This window comes from Mercenaria mercenaria, chromosome 18, assembly GCF_021730395.1.
Source record: "Mercenaria mercenaria strain notata chromosome 18, MADL_Memer_1, whole genome shotgun sequence".
Classification (NCBI taxonomy): domain Eukaryota; kingdom Metazoa; phylum Mollusca; class Bivalvia; order Venerida; family Veneridae; genus Mercenaria; species Mercenaria mercenaria.
Genome location: NC_069378.1, coordinates 22,278,549 through 22,302,276, shown reverse-complemented (window position 1 = coordinate 22,302,276; position 23,728 = coordinate 22,278,549). Strand labels below are relative to the sequence as shown.

The 23,728-nt window shown below is 34.4% G+C and overlaps 1 protein-coding gene across 1 annotated transcript in view; it reads right to left on the bottom strand.

Moving 5' to 3' along the window:
* Positions 1-23,728, bottom strand: part of LOC123538470 (receptor tyrosine-protein kinase erbB-4-like) — a 53,087-nt gene that overhangs the window by 10,938 nt on the left and 18,421 nt on the right. The window contains exons 11-25 of the mRNA XM_053529711.1: positions 15,796-15,998; positions 14,320-14,534; positions 13,559-13,701; positions 11,853-12,033; positions 11,392-11,640; positions 9,191-9,291; positions 6,503-6,698; positions 5,691-5,804; positions 5,287-5,460; positions 3,583-3,699; positions 2,776-2,839; positions 2,406-2,497; positions 1,679-1,754; positions 1,364-1,510; positions 433-530 (exon numbers count right to left, since the gene is read on the bottom strand). Of these exons, the coding sequence (XP_053385686.1) occupies positions 433-530; positions 1,364-1,510; positions 1,679-1,754; positions 2,406-2,497; positions 2,776-2,839; positions 3,583-3,699; positions 5,287-5,460; positions 5,691-5,804; positions 6,503-6,698; positions 9,191-9,291; positions 11,392-11,640; positions 11,853-12,033; positions 13,559-13,701; positions 14,320-14,534; positions 15,796-15,998 (2,170 nt within the window). The remainder of the gene's footprint in view (positions 1-432; positions 531-1,363; positions 1,511-1,678; positions 1,755-2,405; positions 2,498-2,775; positions 2,840-3,582; positions 3,700-5,286; positions 5,461-5,690; positions 5,805-6,502; positions 6,699-9,190; positions 9,292-11,391; positions 11,641-11,852; positions 12,034-13,558; positions 13,702-14,319; positions 14,535-15,795; positions 15,999-23,728) is intronic.

The window sequence follows — 23,728 nt, the reverse complement described above, 5'->3', positions numbered from 1 at the left end:
TCAAATATTGACTGCACGCGTATTTCGAAAGTGTTTGAGTGCTGTGACATTCCTACTAGTATTGTATATGTCAATGAAAAACAAGCGGAGTGTTAAGACATTATAAAGATCGGCCAGCACCTGCTGAAGTTTACTGAAATTTATCGACTGCATTATATTTATATCTACCAAGGATGAACATTACACGTAAGAAGTGAAACATAATAACAAAGTAGTGTTACTGGTGCTTGGTCATCAACATGTATTACGTTCACAACTGAACCTGAAAAGTAGTGCATATCGATTAATCATTTCCATAAATATTCAACTTACCATTGTGGTAAGATGCTAATTGGTTTGGTATTTTAGATATAGATTTCTAAAGGTCTATATTTTATTTTCCATTAAAAGTGAAGAAAACCAAGTCAAAAGAAAATTTTGTGCAATCAATACCTGTATAACCAGATAACGTCCTGGGTCACGTGACATTTTTGCAAATTCTTCCGCCAGTTCAACAAAGGACGGGCGGCGTTCTGCATTATACATCCAACCTGAGCAAACATAGAATACTATTCATTATTGTCAACATAAAGAAAATATTGCTAGCTGAGGTGAAATAATATTAATCTTTAGATACATTCTATTTACAGCGTCATTGAGTTGTCTATTAAATAACATGTCGGGGAAAAAAGAAGTATAACAACATGAAATGAAAACAATAAACTAAATAACTGGAATAAACATACCGTTTATTTTTCTTAAGAATTAATATTTTTACAAAACAATGACAATCTTGCCAATTTTAAATTGTAACAATTATTCATCCACAGAAAGATAAAGTAACAGAATTGGAATGTTTATTAAATACACCTTTAAATAAAGTTTTTTTTCAACTAAGAAAAATTAAAGTTTAACCTAAAATATATTACATATATTTGTTTCATGTCTTCTACCGTTAGAGTGTACACGGGATAAAACATTTTCACGAGGTGCATAGCTAGCAGTCAAAATTTAATCTACAGATGCCTTTTATATCTTTCCACTATGCAATACATGGCTCTAGCTGTAGTAAATGTTGCTGTGCGCTGTGCTTCCGGGAAAATACCCTTACCTTTACATTCTTGTATATGAATGCAATTTATTTCAAAGTCTATATCAAACAAATGAAAAGGTACCAAAACCTATGACATTGGGAATGACAAAATATCACTTTTCTCTGGATCTGGTATTATACTTACATTTTTGTATGACGAGAGTCTAAGGTACAATGTAACAAAATGTTACTGTTTGTAATAAGTCTTACTTGTGTAGTTACAACTTTATACATCACTATTGTTTTAGATTCAGATAATAAGCACAACTGATTAATTACATATAAACTTACATTTGATCATGATCATATACACATCAATTGTACAGATAGCAGGTTGAGGCAATCGTTCTCCCTTCTCGATTAAGTCAGGAACATCTCGAAGTCTCTCTTTTTCGTAGGGTCTTGCACCGTAAGTAAACATTTCCCAAAGTGTAACACCTACATAGTCAAATGGTCACTAATAAAATTACACATGCCATGGCAATTTCATGAACAGATTTGTATAGTATTGTATAAAAAGTTGTGATTTTTAATGCAGATTTGCTGTATCCGAAATGATTATAAGTTATTTTTTGTATTTATACGTCGCCTATATATTTGACTTACCGTAACTCCATACATCTGATTTATGTGAGTATATTCTGTCCTGTATACACTCAGGGGCCAGCCACCTTATAGGTACCTGAAATGCATTTCTAAATTCGTTGCAGTGAGACATAAAAAAGACTGCGGTGGAATTTCCACTGTGGTTCAGTTTAGGTAGCAGACCCGAAATAACACTTACCGATTTCCGTGTGATTACGTACTCGGCAATTCGGCATTCTTCGGGATTCTTCGGACGTAAATATGTCTAAACACAAATTTGGCATTCCGTAAAGAAACGGAAAATGCCGAAAGAGCACAGGACGGAGAATACACAACTTGCCGATTGTTATTAGGATCCACTACCTAAAGAATCTTACAGACAGTAATACACACTCATGTAACAAAAGAACGCGAAAGAACAGGGTTAACAAAAGGGAATAATTTCTTAAAATACTTAGTCATATTAATTTCTCGAATGTTTAACTACATATACGCTTTTTAAACGATTTCTATAAAAAAATACAAGTATAAATTGTATTTTATAGCATACATGACTCATCTGGTCAGTAATATTCAGTTTTATCTTCATACCAGCATCATTCTAATAACATGTATCTTCCGTTGCTTTCTATGACCACATGTCATTATACCCTCGTGAGCTCGTGCCATTCCTGATTAAGATCATAATTACTGACCACGTGCCAACATACTCTATAGGTCGTTTTGACCGCTTACTTTGTTTATTTACCTTTTCACCTGTGGCATGGACTTCATCTTTTTTATAATCTAGAAGTTTGGCAAGACCAAAGTCTGTAATCTTTACTTGATCAGCGGTTTGAACTGATGAAAAATAAAAATAAATCTTTTACAATTTCTAAACATGTGAGATAGTTGAAATAATTAATATTGATATTTCAGATAAAATAAATGGTATCTTCCTTGATGCATTCATTAATTTAGTATAAACTTTCACCCTAACTTCACAAATGCTAAATAACCAGTGAAGTATAATAGCTAATCATTGATGTTATAAGCTCTGGTTTTAATTACGGGAACACTAGCTCAAACAATATTTGACAGATGCATGTTTGTAAAGTTCATTGATGTGCAGTACATACCTAATATATTTCTAGCAGCCAGGTCTCTATGGACGATACCTCTTTTTTCAAGGTAAACCATACCCTTCAAATAATAAAAATAACTGTAAATTTGAGATTCAACTTAACACTACCTTCAATGTTGTGTTATAATATTCATAATTTTACGACATTTAAATCATATCTCTTGCGATAACTAAACGAATGAACCTGTACAGTAATGTTACTTATGATATAAATCAACATCAAACAGTATATGTCGAATAATAAATTAAACATATAATGCATGTTTAAACATTTATTAAATGTAAAAAAAACAACATTTTATAACATCGTATAAAATGCATACACAAGCACTTACGAACCGATTCAAAAACTAAACAATGACACTAAATACAATAAAAACAGCATTCTTTTAAACAATATAACATCGTAGCCAATCAGATAAGGATGAAACATTCATGTTTAATTAGACATGTAACATTTGTTGGAATCGATGTCATTTTTGCAACTTCTTTTTCGTTAAATAACCCAGAGCATTTGCCAACCTTTTCAGATTATTTTGAATGCCCGTGATTAATTGTACATGTGTAGGAAGGAACTGCCCTCCTTAGAACGATTCCGGACTATCACCAGCCACAAGATTCCTTCACACTGAATTCAGTCGCAATTAAATGTGTTCTTACACTGTTTGGATTTTTTCATTATCCCCGTTCTCTGTCTTTAATGTAATGCCACATGCAAATGAATCATTCAGAAAAAATGTAGAAACTAAAGGGGAAATATTCCTTCACTAGAGACTTTGTGATCTTGTAAAACATAATTTACCCGTGCTATCTGCGCACACCAATTAAGTAACGTCTTGGATCCAATAATATCCTCGTGTTTCTTTATGTATCCTATTAAACATCCCAACGGCATTAACTGTGAAATCATCATCATCCTCTGTAAATAAAGGTCAAACCCATATATTTGTTTTATAAGTTCTAACTTCATTGTCCAATTTGCACGGGTAAATAAAATTATGATTTCTTTTCAAGTTCTATTGTAAACAAAAAATGTCCATAAATACTAGCAGTTTGTTGCACTTTTAATATCAAATTAAGCGAAAACGATATAGTTCTTCACTCGATTAGCGTATTAGGTCTTTTTGGTGTGTCTTTTTAGCATTCAACCTGATATATGGAAGGCTCAAGAAGAATTATAAGAAATGACAAGGAAACAAAAATGACGGATGTGAGATTTTGTTACGACTTTGATCGATTTTGATCACATGATTGTATCCAAAAGGTTTAATTAAAGAAGAAAGATCTTAAACTTTATGATTATTAATTTGATTATTTTGAAACCCCTCTGGAGCCTCGATTTACATAGCAAGGTAGGGGCTTTTACCGCAAAAGATATTTGTTCAGTAAAGGAAAAAAAACTCTAATCAGAAAGCGCTAATTTGTTTTCAGATTGCTGAATGGCTACAAAGCTACCTTTAAAAATTGTTAATGAGGGTGCAAATGGTCCTCTAACAAGACAAACCAAACGATGCTATATAAACACTTTGTTTGTTTGTTTTGCAAATAAAAATACTTAGTTGCGATCATCTCAAACTTTGATATAGTCTGTAAACTTTTGTTCTCTCTTTTATTCTTCTTACCTGTATCAATACTTGTTCCAATATTAAAATAATTGAAGAGCAAACAGTAAACATTTATTACAAGATATTACTGAAAAACCCTCAACGATTACGCAGATATAATTGTAGGGTAAATCTATAAAAGAAGTTTAAGGAAATAACAATTTCTTGAAATTGAAAACATCACTAGTAAAATTGCGTTTTAAATTAAAAGACAACCACAATCACTCATGAGGTTTTCGGATATTGATAGAGCGATTTTGATTTATTCTCATGTATATTTTGGCTTTATTCATAAGTTTGTCGGACATTGATAGAAAGATTTTGTTTCGATCTAAATTATTTTCAAACATGTTTATTTTGTTAATTGATAGACAGGAAAGATATCAATAAATAGGTGGAGATATTTACACTTTAAGTATTAGCTTACCTTACGTTTTAAACATCCTTTAAAAAAAGTAGAGAAAGATACCGATACAGAGAAAGAAAGATGATACTATTAGAAATATATTTAATATTAATATCACTTTTTTTATAATATAACTGTAATAGACAAGTTCATACATGTCAATACATAACTACATCAAACACTCAGTTATTGCTCTCTCTCTCTCTCTCTCTCTCTCTCTCTCTCTCTCCCTCTCTCTCTCTCTCTCTCTCTCTCTCTCTCTCTCTCTCGTGCCTCCTAATGCAGTAAACACAATTGTAAAGACAGTTGACATCAAGAACGTACTCTCATATACGGTACTTTTGATAACACACGGAATAAACAAATCCATACAAAGTTACAAGCTTATTGAATAACAGACATAGCTGAATCCCTGACACATTATAATTGGTCATACAGCTCATAACAATCCTATTACAGATTTAGGCTTAACTGATACATTAATAGTGTTACTAACCTGTGAGGCCATACAAACAGCCAATAGCCTAACACAGCTTGGGTGTTCTACTGATGCCATAACTCGGGACTCATCCAACAGTTCGTGGTGCTGATTTAGTGAGATGGTTCCTTCTCGTAACACTTTAATGGCCACTGGAATCTTCACATTCTCTCCTTGGGGTACCCAGAATCCCTGAGAAAATAACAACTTAACAATAAGTCTGCTTTTAAATCTATACTTACTTACAAAAGTTAAATACACATTACACAATATTTCTATCTATATATACGCAAGTCTCAAAAATTAAAGCCTTTAATAAAATTTACTTGATACTGCATTTTCTGCCATAATGTTTCATGAACGATATTTCCAAGAGCTAAATATTTGACAGCATAATATAACTGAATTGTTATTTTATCTACCTTGTATACCATGCCAAATGCTCCAGATCCAATAACTCCCCCACGTCTCAACTCTGATTCCTTAATAATTCTGAGCTTAGAGAGGTCTGGTTTTGCGTCTGTAGGACACAATGGCTACATGAAATAGAACAAATATACAAATACTTTGATTCGAAATTATCAAATTCCTTGAGAAATAGTTGTTGTCTGACTGACATTCAAATTTAATAGAAGGAAGCTATATAAACTACATGTACTAAACGTTATCAACACACTAGTGCGTGGTATGGGCACAACTATATGGATCTTATAATAAAATGACTATATAAAAACAAGAAGCATTTGTTCATTTGGGACATGTGCGTGTTTTCTAAATGACCTTTTGAGGTCTTTGCATGTCAGGTTATGATTTGGCTTGCAACCTTTCAATACTGTTCTGTAATTATTTATAAAATTTCCTTATTCCTGTATCTTTCTGAGTACAGCCATTGATCGTTTGTCATACGGTAAATCCATTAATAAATAGTTTGTGGAAATATCTCTTTTCCACATATCTACACAATCACTATTTTAGGGTGTTGTTCTCATGCGGCTTCGTTCTTGGAGTGTGGTTATTCCTATTGGATCTTTATCAAAGTTTTTACTTCAATACAACAGGTTGTTACTTTTTGTATCAGAATAACCTTTTATAGCACGTATTTATGTCTTGAACACTCTCTGCATTGATATATCAAGGGGTACCAGCCAGAATGCCCTAAATACCTTAAAATGAAGAAGGCATTTACTACCTTCTGACACTACAACCTCAACATATATATTTTAAAATGATATACCTCTTCAGTTGAGAAAAACGTGTACCCTTTGCTCATCAGTTCTGTAGTTTCGTTTCTACTTAATTGTCTTTTTCTTTTGCGCTTTCTCCGCCACAAACACACAGATAAAGTTACGACTATAAAAATCACTACTGTAGCAGTAGCTATTGCACTGGCTTCGATAATAAATGTTCTTGTGTTGTCGCCACTGATCTTACTACAATACATAAGGATCTTATTTAAACAACCATATATAGTAAAACAACTTATATTTCATTAACAACTTATATTTCATTAACAGCATTTTGTACATTATTTTACAACTGAGATCAAAGGGTTTAAACGTCTGTAATTGATAGTACCAAGAGCTGTAAATAAACTAATGTTATAATCGAATATACACAAATAACCAGAAAGCAACGAAAGGGATTGCAGTTCGTCAAATTCCTGCAGACACATTACGGTTAATGCATTCAATGTTTATCAATATATCAATTTTCATAAGATGCAAGTGTAATATACATTTCCAAATACAGTTATAACAACAATGGCGGCACAATTGATAAATGTCAAAATAATGTTTATGTTTCTTTGCATTGCAAGTCCTCTCATTGTCATCTGTCAATATAGTGATTTTAATATTATTCTGTTTCGTAGGTAAATGTTACTAATTTAAAATAATTTATAAAAACTGAAGAGGTGATAAATCAAAATTTAATTTATGACTCAAGGCTCCGCACTTCATGTCATTATATTTCATCTGTAAGTTCTTCGACTTTCTATTCAGTATTGAACAGCTCATTATAACTGTCCTAGGTAATCTGTTACAATAAGCAACAAATGCTCCTTCGAGGGAGGCAATATACGCCCTCAGAGGAGGACGGGAGCAAGATTTAAAGAACTAGGATGTTGAAGCCCAAACGGGAACAATGTCAATCCCATCATATGTTGTCAGACTACCTGAATGACTCAAACATTTCAGCAAATTAAGACAAGTTTCTTTTCAATATCTTGACCCAAACTAAAGTTATTTAATAGAAACGATCATCCACACAAAAAATCATTCTAAGTCCACACAAAAATCTTAACCAGGAAGAGATAGGTCAAAATACACCTAAAATTTGATATATCATCCATGTTGCAGCACACAGAAACGGTGCTGGTTTTTCTGTATGGCCAATCATAAAAAGTACAAAATAAACTGTTAATAGTAACAACAAAGGGAAGTAATTCTATAAAAATATACGTCCACAAAAAGGGATCTTCCAAATAAAAATATATACTTCAAGTTATGCCCTGGACACGAAATATGATGAGCAGATTTGAGCTTGCTGTGACCTTAACCTTTGACCTACCACCATGATTCATGTACACTGCACATTGTCTCATCCTTACCTACCTACATCCCAAATTTGAAGTCAATACCTTTAATGATTATCACGTTATGCTCCGGACACTAAATATGATGGACAGGTTTGACCTTTAAGCCCAATTTGTGACCTTAACCTTAACCCTACACACCAGGTTCATGTTCCCTGCACATTGTCTTATTAAGACCTACCTACATGTCTTGGAAGTCAATACCTTAAAAGTTATGCTCCTGACACAAAATATGACGGACAAATTTGACATTTTAGCTCAATTTGTATTCTTGACATTTGACATACATGCCCGATCCTTGTGCTCTGCACATTTTCTCAACGCTACCTACCTACATGCCAAGTTTAAAGTCGATACCATGCATGGGCATTTAGTTATGCTCCGGATGATGGACAATTTTGACCATTTAGCTTAGTTTGTCACCTTGACCTTTGATAGAGGTAGTTGAAGGGCTCTGCACATTGTCTCATCGCCATCTAACTATATACCAAGTTTAAAGACAATACCTTTAATGGTTGTAATGTTTTGTTCCGGACACGGATGATGGCGGACAGACGGACGGACGCAAGCGCCATCACATAATACGTCCCGTTTTTCCAAAGTTAAGTACATATACATCATATTAAGATGTGTTATAGTAAGTACAAGCTATATTCGTTGACGAATGGTATAGAGGTCAATATCTTCTCATTTCGTAATAAATAAAAGGGCCATAACTTAGCTACTTGATCACGAACATGAATAGCCAGATAAGGAGTACATGCTCTATTAATAGTTATATAATGTATGTTTTATGGCCTAGTCTCTTGAAAAATATCAAAAGGGTTTTCAAGATAAATCTGTAAACATTAAAAGGACCATAACTCCTAACCCGGACATGGTATGTTGTGCATATATTTTCTACCTGACGATATTCGCATATCTGTCAATTCATGTCAATTTCCTTGAAAATTGCTATATAAGAGCAGTTATAGAGACCTGCTGTAATAAGTACTATGGGTTTTGTGCAAACACAAAGAACTAAACCTCTTTAACTGCTACATGTATGCCCCGACACTGTATGTTTCGATCACTTGTAAAAAAATAAGGAAAGTTGTCGAGACAAGCCTTTGATTAGAATTAAACAATACACAACATTTTGTAAAGTTAGGTAAAGAGGGTAGGTTACATTTATGTTCTAACAATTTGCACAAGTTCATTTCACAGTGATATATTTCTCTAAGTTTTGCGTTAAATCCTCTCAGATTTGTACGAATATGTATCTAGAAAAGGACATCGGAATGGACGGGCGGACAGATAAACATATCAGTATGTTTAATGCAAACAAACCCTGTGACTGTCGTTTTATTAGTGCACACTGCCTTACTAGTTCCATCAACGTCTTTACTTAAGTCTTGCAGATATTCTGGGCATCTATCGACACAAGCAAACTGAAAACAATACAGGAGTTTGGTTATGATACTCTTCAAATAGCAAATCGGAAAATGATAAATACAAATTGCAGTTGTAACATTTTAATCAACGCTTTAATTTCAGAATAAAGACAATGCATAGTAAGAACTAAAACTAAGCACTAACGGTGCGCGCTCTTTTAAGTCTTGAAAATGTGAATCAAAGATTTAAGTAGCAAGGATTTTCATCAATTTTTTAATTGATTATTCAAGTAATAAGATTCGGCGGGTCATTCAGGTAGTTTCCCTTGTTGCTATGTCTTCTGCAGAGGCACTGAGTACATGCGTTTTAGATTCTTAAGGTTTACTTTTCATGTAAATATACAAGAGCAGTTTTTTTTTGTTCTACATAACATGCCTTCTGTTGCCATTGCGTATGTTAGGGTTTCAACTGGCGGTAATAATATTTATTTACACTGTCATTTGACCTTGGAACATGGTGGGTGGTAAGAATGGGGTTAGGTGTACCATAAACCAGTTTAACATCCCAAGTGGTGATTTTGCCACTGGCCTATCCAAGGCAGTGGCCAACTGTATTCCTTTATTTGTTTGTTTTGTCCTAGCGAGCTTGCTTTGCGTGAGTGAGTTGGTCATGTACGCGTCCACGTGCTTGGTTAACTTTTGGGAGGCTTCGGTTTTGGAACGTGGCTTCCCTGTTGGATATGTATCCTTGTTCTTTTTAGTAAACCTCAACACACTGATATTTGGACAGGTAAACAATGTACCCCTGAAGTTTTAGATACGCCCGAATATAAGTACAGTCTAACAAGCAGTTCTTTGTCAATAGAGAAATAGTGGCCGTGCATTTAATTCGCTTAGCAAGGTTATCATTTGGATACCAAAATATCTGTAATCGAATATAATATCCATACACATCAGGCTCGTACCATCGGTATGAGGTGAAAAGTATCATCTCACTATTGTAAAAATATTGTTGTGTTCTTAACCGCATGTAACATTAAACTTTATATCGTTTGCCCGAACGATTTATCGCAATTGGCAATGCATGTTTTCTATATATATTTTAGGCTGACAATCAAGCGGAGTCGGCTAAAACAGTGTTGCTTTACCAGACAACTTAGGTTTCTATCAATACTAATAACACGACATGCCTCTATATTTTGTGTGTTTTGTAAAAGCTATTTGTCCTGACCTTTAAAAAACAAAGACAAATATCAAACAGGGAATGCCACGTACCAAAATCGCAGCCTCCCCAAAACGAAACCTACAGCACGCAGACGTGCACACCACACACACACACACACACACACACACACACGCGCGCGCGCGCGCGCGCACACACACAAAGCCAACACACGAGGATAAAACGAACAAACAAAGGAACACAGTGGGGCACCGCCTTGGAACGGTCAGTGGCAAAAACACCACTGGGGAGCTTAAACCGGTTTATGGTGCGATAAAGTCAGTCAGTTACCCCTATATCTGAGCATGTGAGAGAGCGTAGATTGGAATACATCGATCAGTTACAGGAGCCTTCCTGTACACCCTCCATTACCTTACACTTAAAAACCCTTCTTAAATATGTATTTCCCTTTTCCTGTCGCACACAGACGTTATTTTATGTTCAAAGTGCATTAAAATTTCTGCTTCAGTTTTCTAATGTTTTGTATTATATCAAACGTCGTATTTCTCTGAAATTTTGAAGGCCGACATTCACTGATCAAAATATTTCATTACTTCATTTTAGTGGCTGATCTTTAGGAAAAGTCACTTTCTCTGGCTACATTGTGGAGCAATTTACAATGTTATAAAGAACACGTCTCAGCTATTGTAAAAAACAAGAAAACTGCCTACGGGAGCATTGATTTCAACTCATTTACATTTGAAGATTGAATTCTGCTTAAGCCGGTGCTAGGGGGCGTGGGTATTGTTGTATTTTCCGTTACTGCCCATTAACAGACTCAATCAAACCGAGTCTGCAATTTTCAGTTTGCCTTGTTCTCGGTGCTTCCGAGGGATCTATTTTCCAGATTTTATTGTCTTATTTTGATCACTTGTGCAAATGCAAATTGTCATTACACATATAAGCTGATTTTCATGTTATGTTGAAATACTTACTGATTTTAATTCGTCATTAAGGATAATCTTGAAATTTAAACAGTCACTACAATCAGTAGAACTGTTACCATGGCAGCCTTCTGTGCACTGATCATGACATTGTAGACATTCGTCACCTTGTAAAAAGCTGTTCGGTGGACATTCATTTACACAGATGCTATTTAAGTATCGCAGCTTTCGACATTCGAAACAATTAGTGTTTCCTGGTCCATAACATAAGTTACACTGGTCATCACATGGCAGACAAACCTATAACAGACGATTACGTTCAGTCGCGATATAATTCAACATATTTTAATATCCTACAGTTCGTTCAAGTGGAATATATTTTGCATTTAACTATAAAATCAAATGTTTCAGAACAGAAATATTTAGAATAAGTTATTGTAACAGTCAGTGTTTTGTTGATTTCAGAGCAATAATACATGTATTATCTCACTGTAAAAATTATAACTGAGTACCCATATTCTTTTAGGCGGTAGAGTCACATTTATTATTTGCCGTTGTTTATAATATCCTTCAGGACAATATGTCTGGTTCCTCGGCAAACATACAACAGAATCATTCTCATGTGATTGCTTAAGGGCGAGTAAACAAGAATTACATCCACCTTCTTTTACTACCGAGGATGGTCCTGTACAACTGAAAATCAACGAAATTCAAAATTATAAAGCAGTTTACAGAATTATTTCCTGAGTGCAAAATGAATATATGTCTTATTTGTGTCGGATTTTTACGCGTGAAGTACAATATTTTACTCTACATAGTAATAGGTGTAAGTGTATCGTTCGTGGTATATATAATGACATCATTCTAAGAAAACAAAAACGGGTTTGCACAACTGTGACATAACAATAGTATTATTTAAGAAGCTTTTGCTCAATGGAAAATAATCTGCAACTTTTATAAAGCCTACTTTTTTCTGACATTCTACATATTCATAAAACCCATTCGAAATTTCAAAAATGACCAGGAATTCAAAATCAAATCTCAAACTGAGATTTTTACAGGTGTACAGGGGACATAAATTGACAAACAGTGTTCTTTCATTCAATAGTATATTTCTGTTCATACAAAAATATTGGCGATCATCTTAAGACATAACCTATCAAAAAGTCTGGATTTAAAACAAAATGACTACACAATTGAAATTATTTCTAAGAAAAACATGAAGTTCAACAGCATGTTATGCTTTAGACTTAAACTGCTTTTCCAGCAAAATATAAAAAAAAAAAATATTTAAGGAATAAACACTAAACAACTGTAAAAGTGCACCGGGAATATGTTTTGGTTTAAAAACATTTATCAAGATTCTGAGAAAAAGAATATATTACACAAAGAGGCAATAGCTTTCTGTTCTCAAATGTTACAAAAAAAGAAATTATAGAGCAATGTAGTAACGAATTTGTAGTGTTCAACATTTCGATAAAACACGGTTGAAAACAAGCCTTCGTATAAATAAGTGTTGAACACTTTGTATCAATATATCAAGCCACAATTTTGCATGGAACACTATCTGTGAACTATTGTTTGTAAATCTCTCCGTAAGAATATCAGTAGGATTAGAATATCAGCACATAGTCTACGCATAAAAACTGGTAGATATGGACGTAATAGGATATGAAAGACTATGCCAATTATGTAACATAGGTGAGATCGAGGATGAGTTCCATTTTATTTTAGTATGTTCTAATTATCAAGAACTTCGCTTTAGATTTATTAAACGCTATATTTACATCAGACCAAGTTTGTACGAATTAGTTGAATTATTGCATTCAAACAATAAGAGAGCATTATGACGTCAATTATGACGTCAAATTTCCACATGACGTCCGATATATTACTCCTCGGGTAAATGAAGTCCAGCATAATATTTATTAAAATATGTCAATGAGCATGTCAGAATGAAAATAATCAAGGCCTTCTTGTGATTTGTCGTCTTATTTACCATAAATCAGACGATAAACCATTTGAAGGCCTTGATTATTTGTTAAATAATATGTAACTTTAAAACTGCTTGACCCATTAAGCTAAAGGTTCGCACTTTGATAAACTGAATATTTATTGCCTCAATCACTTTCGAAATCTGGAATGAATTGAAGTAAGTTGAAAGAAAATACAAAAAGCACATTATTTTGAAAACCAATCATAAAAGAATTGAATTTACCCTGCAGCACAGGCTACGTGGCACTGACGACAAACATTCTTTACGTCAGGATATGTAAATAGCGGACACTGTGCTGTACACTGAAACTCGTTGCCTTCTCCTAAAAGCTTCAACTGTTTGCATTCAAAACATTGGTCTGTACCCTTTTAAAAGTAATAAAAAAGATATGTTACATCTTCGTAATATTATACAAACGTATTTGTCCTTTACATTTTGTTGTCATATGATAATTGAAAATTTCAAGCAGCGCTCAACAATTTCACAACATGTGAGAGAACATAAATACAATATTTGAGCCGTGCCATGAGAAAACCAACATAGTGGGTTTGCGACCAGCATGAATCCAGACCTGCCTGCGCATCCGCGCAGTCTGGTCAGGATCCTTCTGTACGCTGTTAAATCCTATTGGAATTGGAGAAACTGTTGCGCAGGCTGGTCTGGATCCATGCTGTTCGCAAACCCACTATGTTGGTTGTCTCATGGCACGGCTCAAATGTAGAGCAGGTTGTACCGCAATTAATCTTACACACAATTGAAACGGGTAGTTTCACAATGAATTGAATCTTAAATTATTATTTAATTTTTAATACTTTATAATAATTAAATTATGTAACTAATTTAAGAATTCTTCCAAAGGTCAGTTTCAACCAATCAGAGCCTAGAGGTTTCAGTTTTGCTTCAACGATATGACATTGTACTTTAAATAAGAACATTGTTGCAAACAAGATCTTATATTCACCAAACTAAATAAAATATCTAACCGGTCCAAAACATCCTGTCGCACACTGCTCATGACACGATTTTGGACATCCATTGTCACTTATAAAGAACAAAGACCTGTTACTACATCCTTCAAGACAAACGTTATCGTCAGATATACTGTAACTGGTGTTGTCACACTTGAGACAGTTATGAATGCCAGGACCCATGCATCCATGGTGTGAACAACTAGAGCTGCATACTAGTCCAAGAGCATCTGAAATGAATCCTATGTCCTCCATTCGAAATACAAATATGACCTTATGAAGACTACGTGCTTGGCCATAGAAAGTGTGCAATTTATCGCGACGTAACAGCCGTTTTAGAGATTAGTTTATCTTTATTTGAAAGACAATAAAATGATAGGAACATATTTGCGAGCAAGTGTTTGCCAAATTGAACGTTCGACAATATCGAACTGTGCGAAAATATCAATATATTCATTCTGTGACATCTACCCTTTCTTACAATGTTGTCAAATATTCAGACGTTTCTTTTATTCAAAGAACAAAGATCTCTTACAAAATTACATAAATGAAGATATTGAAGTCAGATATTGTTTCCAGAAATGACAAGATTAAGAAATTATTTGTTCTTTAACATGACATAAAATTTACTCGTTTATTAATTCAAGACATTTATTTGATCTTGCACAATAATACAACCTATAGTTTGATCACAGGAAATATTTTAGTGAATAATACAGCTGTTTGGTTAAGGTTAACTATATTTTGCTTGGTGATTTATGACCCATTCTTGTTTTTAAATAAATGGTAAGTTATTCAAAAGAGGTCAGCCAATAAATTCCAGGAATGTTATTCCTAGTAGCTAGTTAGGGCACTTCATTGAGGCTATAGATATCGGAAATTCTGTAAATTGCTAAGAAGAACTTAAATATATATTTTCTTAAACCGTAACATAATAAACAAATTTGTTACAAAAGATATGAGTAGTTAAGCACCAGTCAGCTAACTACCCAAAATAATTTTGCTATAATTTTAACTTGTTTCAAGCAGTAACCTATGTTAAACAGCCAGAATTGGTCACTCTATAGTCTGGCTGCTTGAGACTGTAGATTTATATAGTAGTTTATAAATTGTCGTATTTTGTTTATCAGATTTTTTTGCCAGCAGTGTAATAATCCAATGTACTTTTATACACATTTTATAATGAGGTAATAAAAATGACAGTTAAATGATTTAATTCACAATATGTAATTCAATCTTATCACTACAATTATAAATAAAGTTTTACCCTTTCAAACTTGCGTTCCCGTCTGCAAAAAGGCTGTTTACACAATCTTCTCCCAAGCTGGAGTAGTTAATTTGAATTTTATCAAAAAAGCTAATGTTTACCACACTTAGCACTGATGAATCCAGTGCAATATTTTGCTTTATTATGAGGAATATATGAATACCAAACTTTCACTTTGACCGGAACGAACTGATTTGACGCCCAAGAATATGTTCAACACTTACCACATTTCGATTTATCACGGTTTTCAATACTTCGGAAGTTTTGAGTGCTTTCAGTTAGTATTGAATTCATATCTAGGTCATATATAAAACACAAGCGAGCGTTTAAGCCAAGTAGTACATCTCCATTGTGAACATGTCGTAAAGAAATCAAGCCGAGGTTCTCTATTTCTGTTTTTAAAATAGTTAGGGCATTACCAGAAGACCTGCGAAAAAATCAGGGAAACTATAATATAAATATAGAAAATTAGTATAAACCTTAGAGACTCAGTGCATTTGGGAATAACAAAAAAAAATTAACTTTAAATGTTTTTTTTTTTGTTTTTTTAAGAAATTGCTAAGTACATCGCATCATAAAGCCACAATTGCATTGCCAGCACGATTCTGGGAGGGAAGCGGCTTTCAAAAATAGTCAACCAATCCGTTATTTCCATATCATATGGGAGGTGGTACGTTCGTGCAGGAATTTACTTTCCATTGAAGTTCATTTCCGTGTTAACCTCTTCATTATATTTTTTCTCGCAAAAGCAATTTATTATGTACTCATTCAATGCCAATTTCGGAGGCGTTGCAGTGTCTAAGTATCGCTTGTTTATTTGTTTTTATTTATCTAATAGACAAACTTCAAATGATGTATCGGTAAAATTGGCAACATTATTAGATATGCAATATAGATGTGCTTGATATACATCTGCAACACCATGCTCTATGACGTGTTTTATGTAAAGGCACTGCCTGATACATATGCTAATTTGAAAAATAAACATGCGATTTCATAATGTTCTTGTGACAAATCTGAGCTTTGTCGTACTAACCCGGGTCTACAGGCAATTTTACTTGCATTGAAGTAATATGCAAAGAGTTGGTATTCGTATCCTATGACATTCGTAGCTATGATATATAGCCATTTTGAGAATTAACTGAATGTATTTACATTACGGTTCACCCTTAGCGTTACACGGAAACTGATATATAATGTACAAGCCGGTTAAATAAGAACGGGAACGAAAGACGATAAAAAGGTGCATTTTACAAAAATAAAATGTGATACTGTATCGGTCGGTATCATAATCTAGTTTGAGTATTTTTTAACAGAGAGATTGATATTTTATACTTGATAATAATATTATTATTACAAATTTTAGTAAGGGTATGTGGTGTCAACTTTCAGAACATTGAAAGTATAGAAAAAAATAGCTAACTGATAAGAGTTCAAAATGATAACATTAGCCCAGTTGTTCAAAACTTTCGTAACATTCAACGAATCGTTAACTTAGCGGTCGTCAAATATTGATTATTACGTAAGATAACGTATCGTTAAATTTTCAGTTGTTAAAAGCCCTGTTAAAATTTTCGTTAGCCAACAAAGCGTTAAATCCTTTAAAGAATTGTTTAAAATTTAGCAAGGACGTCATACCCATCATGCACCACTTTTTACACTTCAACTTAAAGTATTTAACACCAAAAAAAGTGTGGTACCTGTTGTGTAGCAGCCAAATCATGGTTCCACAAAGTTTATCTTTTTCTCAATTCTAGGCTGGCCATTTGCATGCAAATAATTTGTATGTAGTTCCTCTTTCTTCACTTGTAATGTCACTTTCTTTCTGTACCGTTTGCTGGCGATTGCACACAATTCAGTACACAAATTAAAACAAGAAGTCAGCAACAAATAAAGTGTCAGAAATATTCGTTCATGTGTTTTGCCACACGTTTTCACGAATTTCTGTTTTGTTATTCACCATAGTTTATCCAATTCATAATCAAATATTTCCTAGTCATTTGTAATTAATCCACGTTTAGAAAAATTTAAGACGGTCAATAGATTTTTATCGTATGAAAACTGTTATTACTGACCATTTGCACTTACTTGAACAAATATTCACTGAACAGTGATATAATTAAACATTCACTAAAATGATAGAAGTTTTCCAAAAATGATTTTTTTTCCATTTAAGATAGAACATTTTGAAATTTATTAGATTTATTTAGTAAAACATATGTTGCATAATTATGTAGTGATATGAATATAAAAACAATTATTACAAAAATGTCATAGATTTGCTTTTGAAATTACATGTGAGGGAGTACGTTAAGCAAAAAACAAGTTCCTAAATATATAATTATCTCCCTTTTGTTGACATTGGTTTAATACTTAAATGGTTAAGATTGTTGAAATGACCTATTGCTTACCAAAGAGGCTCTGCGAAGTAAGGAGTTTTATTGATTTCAATAGAAATATTCAGCTTTCAAAATCAATTTAAACAGAAACTATATCTAACTAAAAGGTGTTTATGGCAATAAAACATGCATTTTATATAGAGATTTGGTTCTATTTTTAATTTATACGTGTGCACATATTACTTCCTGAAATACAGCTAGATCTAGGTTTGAACATCTTCATCTTTAGTAATTTAAGAAAAATATACTCGTGATCTGAACCACATTTAATTCTTTAAATTAATGTCTACAAACACAAGATATGAACAGTGAAAATCGTCATTAGATATAAATTGATTAAATGTTACCCCACCCCAAAGTGTGACTTCGAACTTTGAGATCGGAGCCAGGGGTTTGCACTTGACACAATGTTTATCATTTATGCCAAAAAAAAACTAAATTGCACCATTCAAAGTTGCCCTTGGACAAGTTCTGACATTACATTTGATCTCCAGTGTGACCTGGACCTGTAAGATAGGAACATGGGATTTGTGCGTAACACGTATATCACTCGAAACTTCAGCTACATTATAAAATTCAAAGTAAATGCCTAGATGTCACTCTGTTACACAAAAACAGAAATTTCAAAGTCCTAAATGCAGTAAAACTGCATGTTTTCAGAGAAAGTTACTTTCATTTAGCCTTTGATGTATTTAAAGATTTAAAATAAAATTATATAAGGTTTAATTTTAAACTGTCTGTCGAGTTTTAATGAGAGAACTAACTCCACCATATTCATGGCCAGAAATTCATTTATAAGTGGCTTCGCACAGATATCAAGTGCGTCATTAAAGGGAGGTAATTATTATATTCTTTAGCAAAACTTGCTGAATATAGGCTTCTATAATTATCGCATTGTTAACATCACAACAACACATTCCTTGATTTGCAGCTTTGGGGTGTGAGGTTGCTTAAAATGTAATGAAAACAATTGTTCTGCTCATGCAATATATTTAAAAAAATCGTGCGGGAGGTCGTGGGTTCGATCCCTGGCCGCGTCATACCAAAGACGTAAAAAATGGTACTAGCAGCTTCCTCGTTTGGCGCTCAGCATTAAGAGGGTAGTGCTAGGACTGGTCAGTCCGGTGTCAGTATAATGTGACTGGGTGGGGTATCATGTCACGTGTCTACGGCACTATAAAGTTGGGCATTGTGCTCACTGCTACAAGTAGACACCCTCGTTTATATGACTGAAAAATTGTTGAAAAAGACGTTAAACCCGAACACACACACACATTTAAAAAAAAAAAATCCCAGATAAAAATACTAGTATTGGAGTGGCTTTTCTTCAGTAGTGTAATCATAGCGTCTTTTCTTGGCATGACAACAAAGAAAGGTTTGTGCCTCACATGTTAACCGAGGAGTAAAGGCAGAAAGGGCCAAATGTGCTGAAGACACGTTGTTTGAAAAAGTTCTCAAGTTCAGATAATCGCACAATGTTAAAGCTCCAAACAGGGGATGAGACCTGGATATACTTTTATGAGCCAGAGCGCCGCGTTGGCAAAAGACAGTGACTGCAAAAAAAGGCTACCGTAGACCAGTAATTGACAAAAAAATACTAAAAAGGGTAAAACAAGTTTTGCATTCCATCATGTTACTCAAGTGGTACTGTTGTACAAATTCCTACACCGTCAGAGAAGTCAGTCCCTGGGAAATTTTATAGAGACAAAGTACTGAAAATTGTTAAACGAAAATACACAAAAGCGTCCAAGGACTAGTCTTCTCGGTCTCAAGTTGATCAATGGCAACGCTGCGGCTCACAAAAGTACAATCTTTCAAAAGTTTTTGAGAGATGAGAAAGTGGTACAAATCAATCATCCCGCTTATTCACCAGAATTTAAGTCCTTGTGACTTTCTCCTCTTTCCAAGACTGAAAAATATACTGACTGGTCGCAAATATCTATCGAATAAAGCACTTGGGAGTGGTATTTTCAGTTACTTAAGATCATACCAAGGACAGGCTACACTGCTATTATAATCTCTTGGATATTTCAACTGCGGAAGTGCATGTAAGTCAAGGGTGAAACTTTGAAGGGATAAACTAAATTTGAAGTCTGTACACAGACTGTGTACCTTATTCCAGCACCTTTGTCAGTATTTAGGAATGGCCTTTGTACAGCTGAGCTGCTATAAAGATCAGTTTTTATTACCTTTCTTTATAAAAAGAAATGCATGATCGATATTTAAATGTATTTTTTCATTACTATTTAGGTAGTTCTGCACGTTCGCTATAAAGTATAATTTGATTAAACTGTAATTTTTCAAAACTTCGGAAGACTAGAAAACTCAAAAACTCGTGTCGTGTGCTTGAAATGTTGCTAGACTAATTTGAAAAAAAAATCGAATTCACACAAGTTTTCATACTGGACATCTATGAGAAAATCTAACTTTTTGACAACAGTTTCGGGACAGAAAGTTTTCTACAATGTAGATTCTAACGAAACGTAAGGTCTATAATAAAACAAGAGCACCACAATGCGGAGCAACATATGCGCGAAGGTATGGCCTTTGATCCCCAAGTGTGACCTTTGCCTTGAAGCGAGCCATTCGAAACGTGCGCTCTGCTCGTCGTCTCGATGTGGTGAACATTTGTGCCACGTTTCTTTAACCGCTATCATGCTGAACACGATTGATTCTGCCTTTTCGACCATAAGTGCAGTCTGATTATGACCTGCACTGTTCGCCATTCAGTCAGTATCTTTTTGGGAAGCACCCCTTTTAACAGTTAACGGTACTGTCCAACTTAAAAGATGGACAAGTTCTTTATAGATATTTAGCAGGGGAAGGGTTAAAATCCTTCAAGCAGTTCAAGAGTTGCAGAGCGGACAAGAAACAAAGTCATATGACGTTTGATCCCTAAGTGTGACCTTGACCTTGAAGCGAATCGCCATCCAAAACATGCGCTCTTGCACGTCGCCTCGGTGTGGTGAACATTTGTGTCAAGCTTCTTTGAAATCCTTCAAGGCGTTCAAGAGTTACTGAGCGGACACGAAATTCCTCAAAAGATATACCTCTTTTACACGGCCGCGAAATTTAAGAAAGAGATCTTCACTGTCAGTTAGAAACTGTTTCCTAATGCAATACTGACTGAAATAGGAGTCAAAGTGAGCGTGACCGTTTAAGTGCCCTCAAGGTACTCTCAGTTGTGTTTGTATGATTGTTGATGGAGTGTTTCACCGTTAAATGGTTGACATAAACTACTAAATGCCTTCCAACAGTCAGTTTTCCTTAATGATTTTAACATTCAAGCGTTTCTGCTGTCCTGTTTTCAACAGACTCAAAAAAAGATTCCATGATTTTCGATCTATTCCCGTTAAGACCCAGATTCCATCCACACGCCTCCCTTTGTGATACCTTCTCTTCCAAAATTTACTCTCATTTCCACAATTCTCCGTGGTCCACTAATTTTACGCGATCTTTTTTCTAATATCATGGTGCACATTTCTCTGCTGCTAAAACTGAACCAGTCAACTTTCACTTGTGAGGCTATACTCAATTCATGTATCGCAAGGGCATCATTTGCTCTGTAAACCCAGAAATAGGTCAACAAAACTATCTTTTCTTAAGTCAAGTGTGGAATTACAGAAACCAAGAACCATGGCGAACTACATACCTTGTTGGAACACTTCCAACAACTACCGTCCGAGCTAAAGGACTTATCAGCTCTCAGATCAAAATGATCCTGATTACATAGCTGGCAGAATGTCACAGCAAAATTTAAAAACAAGAGGGCCATGATGGCCCTATATCGCTCACCTAATATCATTGCACTTGAGGACAAGAAGGTCCTCAGAAAAAATATCTAAGTCCAAAGGACAGGAACAACAAAGGGAAGAAATTAAACCAAAAAGGAAAAACAATTCTTACAAGGTACAGATATGTCAAAATACACCTAAAAAATTGGTGGGAACAATCCATGTTGTACCACAGAAAAGTGGTCTCGGTTTTTCCCTACGGCCAATGATAAAAAAGTTACTAAAAACAAGCTATTTATAGTAACGTAAATGGGAAGTAATTAAAAAAAAATATTATTGTAAGTTAACAAAAGAAGGATCTGCCAAATAAATCTGTTGACAAAAATGAAATTTCAGATCAGTATCTTCATTAGTTACGGAGATATACCCATTTTAATTTGAAATAAAGGGAGGTAATTTGACATAAAATCAGTCCATTGTTATCTACCCTCATTGACTCAGTCCAGCTAATGACAATAATGAAATTTCAAATAAGTCCTATAAGTACTTACTGATATAAATCCATTTTGATTACAATCAGGGGAGGTAATCAGATATAAAATAACTCTGGAACCTACGAATGGATCTGATTTGTCATGGAATCCAAGATTTATTGTTGTTGAAGACATTTTGGAAGTTTGTATCAAATAAAACCGTAAATGAAGTCTCTATATGGCTGCAAAAGCCAAAATAGCCAATTTTGGACCTTTAAGGGGCCATAACTCTGGAACCCATGAAGGAATCTGGCCAGTTCAAGAAAGGAACCAAGATCTTGTGGTGATACAAGTTGTGCGCAATTTGGTAAAAATCAAATCATAAATGAAGCTGCTATTGTGCAGACAAGGTCAAAATAGCTAATTTTGGCCTTTTCAGGGCCATAACTCTGGAATCCATTATGGGATCTGGCCGGTTCAAGAAAGGAACCTAGATCTTATGGTGACACAAGTTTTGTGCAAGTTTGATTAAATTCAAATCATAAATGAAGCTGCTATTGTGCAGACAAGGTCAAAATAGCTAATACTGGCCCTTTCAGGGGCCATCACTCTGGAACCCATAATGGAATCTGGCCAGTTCAAGAAAGGAACCAAGATCATATGGTGATACAAGTTGTGTGCAAGTTTGGTTAAAAAGTAAGTCATAAATGAAGCTGCTATTGTGCAGACAAGGTCAAAATAGCTAATTCTGGCCCTTTCAGGGGCCATAACTCTGGAACCCATAAAGGAATCTGACCAGTTCCAAAAAGGAACCAAGATCTTATGGTGATACAAGTTGTGTGCCAGTTTGGTAAAAATCAAATTATAAATAAAGCTGCTATTGTGCAGACAAGGTCAAAATAGCTCATTTTGGCCCTTTCAGGGGCCATAACTCTGGAACCTGTAAAGGATCTGGCCAGTTCAAGAAAGGAACCGAGATCTTATGGTGATACAAGTTGTGTGCAAGTTTGGTTAAAATCAAATCATAAATGAAACCACTATCGTGCAGACAAGAAATTGTTGACGCATGGACGCACAAGACGCACGCACGGACGACGGACGACGGACGAAGGGTGATCACAAAAGCTCACCTTGTCACTATGTGACAGGTGAGCTAACAAGCTCAAATAACCACCCTATTAATTTTTTCACACTTTCAGTAGCTTTAAATAAGTCTCTAAACTTGAATTCTGACCTTTGTTTGTTTGTTTATTTGTTTACACTTTGGAACTAATGGATCCGGTGGTCCTCATATGACGTCATTTCTAGTCAACTGTCAAAATTGGCGGCAATTTATACTAAAATCAATATTTTATTCATAATGGCTTCTGATACTACTGACAGTTATTTATTTCATTAATAAAGATGACGAAGAAAGCGAATTGTGGGTTAATTCTATGTTTACTTACCTATTTAGGCCAAAAATGATTTTGTTCTGATGTTTTTAGTGTTTGCATTTTATTTTGCAAATAATTACAAATGAAGTGGAGATCTTTCCTTGAACTGATGAGA